We start from the raw sequence: 6112 nt of genomic DNA, 5'->3' as shown, positions 1-6112 counted from the left end.
CTTAAAAAAAAAAAAAACCACTACACTTTGGGAAATAAGCCGAGAACGTAAATTCTTAATAGTAACAACATAAGGCCCAAGTTTAAGTTCTAAATGCGCCCCTGTACCTAACCGGACAAGTGTGACGACAATTCCTATCTTGCTTTCAGAGAGAAATTCAGATTTGACAAGGCCCAAAAGACTAACATTTAGCTTGGGTGGAAACTGAGAGAGGGCTGATTCAACAGTAACATCACCTGATAAACTAGGATACGTAAATCATCTTCAAGCCTCTGTGGTCAATAGATTTGTAGTCATCGAATCTTGACTATGCAGGGAATGATGCAATGAAGACATTTTTACAATATTTATTAAGATAACAAATTTATAAATTCAAAGACTCAGAGGCACATAGTTTAAAAGGCCAATACCATGGGAATAATGAAGTCAACACAGAAAAGAAGATATGAACAATTACAACCAATACAAGATTTTTAAAAGCCACATTCCCCCCAATGAACATGTCATAGGAATCATCCTTCAAAATTACCATGATAAAAAGTTATTTCCTTCAAAGAAAAATAATTCTTTCCACCTACCGAGCCTAGAAAATCCTATTTACAATCAACTGTCCAGTCTTTCATCAGTATTACGGCCTCCTCTAATCTGCCATTAGAAGTATTGAAAAGTTTATAGCTATCGTATTTACAAATGCACATAATATTTAAACTCGCTCTTCGCTGAGAACAACCGAGTGTGTACTTAATCGAATCACAATACAAACGCTTTAGTGTTGGAATACGCCTGTGGGCAGGGGTGCGTGGGAAGAGGTGAACTTAGAAGGGCGCTGTTGCTCAAGGAGTACTAGGCCAATAAGTCTGAGAGAACTCAAGGTAGTCACAAACAGGTCTTTGTTGATGAAGATTTACTTTATTCTGTTTTAACTGGACACACGGCTTCTTCAGTCAACTTTCACCACGCTGTATATTTTGGTGACAAACCAAAAGCATGCAAAGAAGCCAATTGTTCCTAGAAACAAAACAAAACAAAATAAATCCATTTTAAAAGAAGCTCGTTAGTTCACACCAGAAAACAGATGTGAAATGACTGGTTTCTTTAAACTTTCAAACCCTCGTGGGCCAGGAACATAACGCAGTTCCATGAAGAATATAAAACCACTTAAATTCCTTACAAAAACATTTACAACTTTAACGCACATTATTTTCCTTCTTGGGTCGGGGATGCTCTGTGTAGCTCTGGCTGTCTTGGAACTCACTCTGTAGACCAGGCTGGCCTCGAACTCAAAAGATCCACCAGCTTCTGCCTCCCGAGTGCTGGAAGGAAGGGCGTGCACCCCCAGTGCCTATTTTCCTTTTCTCCTACACATCACTGAATTAAGAAACGAAAGTGTGCCACACCACGATTCCCGTGTGAGAGTGTGTTTCATCACAAACCGGAGCAGCGACCGTTTTAGCCACAGGGTGTCAGATGGTGTGTTTCAAAGTAGTTGCTAGGGGTTAAGAGGGCTCGCTGGGCCGTGGTGAGAGCCCAGAGATGCTGCAGTGTCTGCAAGCGATGAAGCTGGGAAGAGCAGAGGTGCGGAAAGCAGCAGTGTGCTGGTGAACAGCCCGCACTCGCGCACTGTGCGCTGTGCTGAGCCCCGGCCCTGTTGCTGCAGACAGCGGCTTCAGCACTGCCTCTCCCCCTCCTCCCAGGTGGGTCTTCGACTCTCAGGGAGATAGGATTGTGGCCTCTACCACTGCTGCACTCCAAACCCACTTCCTGAGCACAGTAAAGAGATGTCTGCAAAGACTGTCACATAGAAAAACACGCACCTTTGTTTCCAGCCACCACCTTCAGCCTAGAATCCGAAGAATCTCAGCTACACAGGGACATTCTTTCAGCGTGACAAAAACAAAGCTCAAAGGAGCCTTGCTGAAAGTATGGCCAAAATCAAATCTGTTACCGGTGCTATGACATGTGGTATTATTTTAAATCCAAATTTGTCTTTTCTTAAGTTTCTTTTAGTATGACTGTATGTGGGGTTAGTGTGAAATCAGAATGAGTCCTTTCCTTCCACCACTGAGGATCAAGTACAAGCTGGCAGGCTGGAGTGCCAAGGGCTTCTACCCGAGGCATCTCACCAGCTGTGATTCTGTACGGCAGCAGTTCTAAACCTGTAAACTGTGAGCCCTTTCGGGGCCAGATAGCAGACATCCTCTACCTCAGACATTTACATTATGATTCGTAACAGTAGCAAAAATAGTTAGGAAGTGGTTATGACATAATGTCATAGCTGGGGCCACAGCACAACAACTGTACTAAGGGGTCACAGCGTGAGGAAGGCTGAGCCGCTGCTCGAGAATCATGCTGAGCCGGGGGTAGGAAACAGTAGGAGGTTTCCAAGTGTGTAGTGAGCAGAAATTAATTCACGATCAACCTCGTAAGACTGAGCTGTTCCAGCAGGGCTCGCCTGTGCTGTGCCACACGCCACCATAGCCCTGGAGAGAGCACACTCACAGTACCACACAGCACCATCGCAGCACACAGCACCCGTGAACATGCCTGAAACCCCCCAGTTCACACCCCAGGCCGCAGCACAGACGTGAACCTCGTCTCGAATGTACATAACAGGTGTCTGTTCTTAAAGAAACCCACTTGTTTCACTGTGGAAAAACAAAGGCCTTTCCCATTTTCTAGTCATTACTTATCATCATCTATCATGCGAATGTATCTTACAATCACAGCATGTTAGACAAATAACCACATCTATTAATTTTTAATTATTCTTAAGTCACGCGTTTGTGTACGGACATGTACAGGTCCCCAGGACACAGCAGAAGTCAGAGCTACAACTGCAGGTGCTGTGAGCCACCTCCTGAGGGCTCTAGGGACCAATCAGGTCTTCTGAAAGCAGCGCATGCTTTTCACCAGCAAACTCTCCAGTCCCTGCCAAGCTGTTTAAGCTTTACTAAGTGGTTAAATCACACACAAAAGAATTCTTTTAGAAGAATAAATGTTCTTTACAATGAGCCAGTGATTGTGTAACCTGAATACCTGTTTTAAAGCTGTAAACCGGGGGTCACGGAAACGGTTTCCAGTGAACAAGACCCTGTTTAACCCCCAGCTGCACTTGGTGCACACGAACCCAGCTGCTCTACAGGAACAGAGTTGGCTAGACCTCCCGTGACACAGCGGACACTGTGAAACCCTTTAACACGTGAGCTCAGCATACTGTTTTCCTTAGGAACAACTCTGGGAATGCCCAACAGGTAGGGTACAGAGCCAGACAGACAGGGGACCCCAAAGGGCCCCTGGGAGGGGCTTCTGTTTAATGTCCCATCTGCTTTTCACCATTATTCTGAATGTAGCACAAAGATAAAGTACTCAAGCCTTCCTAAAGCTACACACAGTATCTGGGACACCCTTGGGAGGTTATACATGTTACTGTATGCACCCTTACACTGGACGTGTGTTGAGGACAAGTCAGGTGAAGGGTGTGTTGCTGGGGAAGACTCAAGACCACCTTTTGGATCATCAAAAGGTCAGGCTCAGTTTCACAGACCTAACGGTGAAACACAAACACCCCATCACCACCATCCTGGCAGGCCTACCAGCACAACGTACATTCTGAAAAGGACACCTTTCCTTAGCTCACAGGGCAGTCATTTCCACTGCGTAAAAAGACTGGCTTTAAAGAAAACAGGTTCGGTGTGGCTCAGAAGCTTCTGTAGTGCTAACCATGCCTTAAACAGAGCCACTTCCTAAGAAGCAGAGCAGGGTCCACAAACTGATATTCTACAGGTCAGGCAGTGGGCTCCGACCTGGGATCTAACCCACCACACAGACTGGATGTGTGAGCTTGCTTCCACTTTTGCATTTTCACTCTCCTGAGCTGCAGCTCGAAGTGGACAGGCCAAGGGTGCTGAGCTGGGCTGGGGATTCAATAAGGGCAGGAGGTGGCAGAAATGTCCATGACGGAGAAACAAGCTGCCTAAAATCCTATTAAAATCATTTGTCTTACCTGTAAAAAGAAAGAAGATCAAAACCATTATCATCGTGTAGCCAAAGTACAGAATCGTACTCGCCGTCCCCGTGATCTGCAGCTTTGAGAAGAAGTAGTGCACGGCGTAGATCAGGAAATACACCGCAGTGAAGCCGCTGGTGAGGAAGGAACGCCACTGCCAGTGGTAATCCTAGGTGGGAAGGAGGCAGAGTAAGACAACGCGGACCTGGATAAAGCCACAGACAGCGGCACTCACTGGCAGCCCAGGGACCTCCGCTGCAGCTCCGGTCGCAGCATCTGTACTTCCTAGCTCCGTAGCGGCGCTAAGAGGTACACTCTTATTTGTTGTACAGCTACTTAAAAACTCACTAAAAATGTGTGAGACATTACTCAACAGCTTATGAGCAATAGAGGATCCGACTATATTTGAAAGTTTGATTCTGAGGAAATGTACAAAACCCTTTGATGGTTCAAAATTAATATTCACTTTATTAAGGTTCATTCAACTCTATATGAGAGCCATTTTCTATCACGGTCTGGTTGTTAATTTAACAATTAACATAAAAGAGGTTTAGAGCAAAGCAGAGCATCTTAAAAAAAACAAACTTCAATCTCTGCTACAACTTGGGAATGGGAAGAAAGTGCTGCATTTTAAAAGGGACACTAAGAGCTGAGTACACCTTTACTCCCAGCACTCAGGAGGCAGAGACTGGCCTCACACATGCACATCTAGGCGGCCTAGGTTAGTGAGACAATGGCAAAAAGCAAAAAGCACAATCTCAAGCAGCAAAACCCTGCCACAGCTGTATAATGACTCATCAATGTTTCGGAGCACCTGCACACAGAACCCAGCAGGGCATGGATGGACACAGGGTGTGCTGTGACAACTGAATCCAGGGCCTGGCACACAGGGCGGCACTAAGCTACACTCCAGCCCAGGTGTGCCTATACACCAACAATGGACCAACTCAAAAGGACACAAAAGTACTTTCTACCAAGGATCTGAAACATTCACATGTCAAAAAGTATCAACATCATCACAAATGACGGAAAGCTAAGTGAAAGGAACAGGCAAACTCTGTCTGTGATCCCTGAAACAGTAACTCAAACCCTAGTATTCTCCACAAGAACTTGGGCCAGTGCAAACCCTACCAACAACCTGAAGACTCAGGGGCTCAGCTGGCAGAGTGAGGGCTGCACACACGGGGACCACAGCTCTACCCTCAGGGCTCACCGCCAGTCCTGCCAAAGCGTTGGGCTGCATCAGGCAAGCTGACCTGGAAAAACAGAAAGCCTCTCTAGGAAGGACATCAGCAAAGTCACAGGATGGAAGAAATTCTCTGAGGAGAGCTTAGTACCCAGAACACAGGAATGGCAACCAGCCCCGTTTACAGAAGGGCAGGGATGAACAGACACTGGCAGAGACAAAGCGCTCCCTACCCAGGAGGAGGCGCTCACCACCACAGTCCCTGGACACACAAGGTGTGGCACACAGCACGCCCACTGCCAACTACAGGAGGGCACGGAGACCACAAAGTAAGAGCTGATGGACACGGAGAGCTGGGAACTGCATGCTGCTGTGGGAACATAAAATGCAGCCTTCAGACGTCACATGGCAATGCAACCCAAAGGGCTAACACACATGGAGAGACTGGGTGCTCACAGCAGCAGCATGCACAACAGCCAGAGGTGGAAAAGACTCACATGCCCGTCAGTGATGTGTACAGAGACGTTACACACACAACGGAATATTACTCAACCACAAAAGCACTAAACTACGGCAGGGCAGAACCCTTCAGGAGCACCTCCTATGCTGTTAATGCTCTCTGAGAGTTTCCTTTACTGTGGGTGTGTGGTGTGTGGGGCCTGGGTAGGCACACGGTAGAGCTCAGGACCCTGTGTGGGGTGGGTTCTCTTCCTGGGTTTCAGGGACTGAACTCAGGTCGCCAGGCACGCTCTCTGCCTGAGCCTTCTCTGCAGCTCCACAATCTTTTCTGCTTTGTTTTTTGTTTTTGTAAAAAAGAGCTTTCACTACGTGGCTCAGGCTGGCTTTCAACTCTTGACCCCTCCTGTGTCAATCTGAGTTCTATGACTATAGACGTGTGCTACCACACTCTGTTTTAGAGA

General features: G+C 46.8%; 1 protein-coding gene across 1 annotated transcript in view; it reads right to left on the bottom strand.

The window, feature by feature from the left end:
- Positions 1–331: 331 nt before the first annotated feature.
- The window catches only part of Tm9sf2 (transmembrane 9 superfamily member 2), a 48489-nt gene continuing 42708 nt past the window's right edge, over positions 332–6112 (bottom strand). Inside the window, exons 16-17 of the mRNA XM_021644481.2 lie at positions 4004–4175; positions 332–1008 (exon numbers count right to left, since the gene is read on the bottom strand). Of these exons, the coding sequence (XP_021500156.1) occupies positions 941–1008; positions 4004–4175 (240 nt within the window). The 3' untranslated portion in view covers positions 332–940. The remainder of the gene's footprint in view (positions 1009–4003; positions 4176–6112) is intronic.

Source organism: Meriones unguiculatus, chromosome 9, assembly GCF_030254825.1.
Source record: "Meriones unguiculatus strain TT.TT164.6M chromosome 9, Bangor_MerUng_6.1, whole genome shotgun sequence".
In the NCBI taxonomy this organism is placed as follows: Eukaryota; Metazoa; Chordata; class Mammalia; order Rodentia; family Muridae; genus Meriones; species Meriones unguiculatus.
Note: the sequence above shows the minus strand (reverse complement) of the source record. Positions and strands in the feature narration are given on the sequence as shown.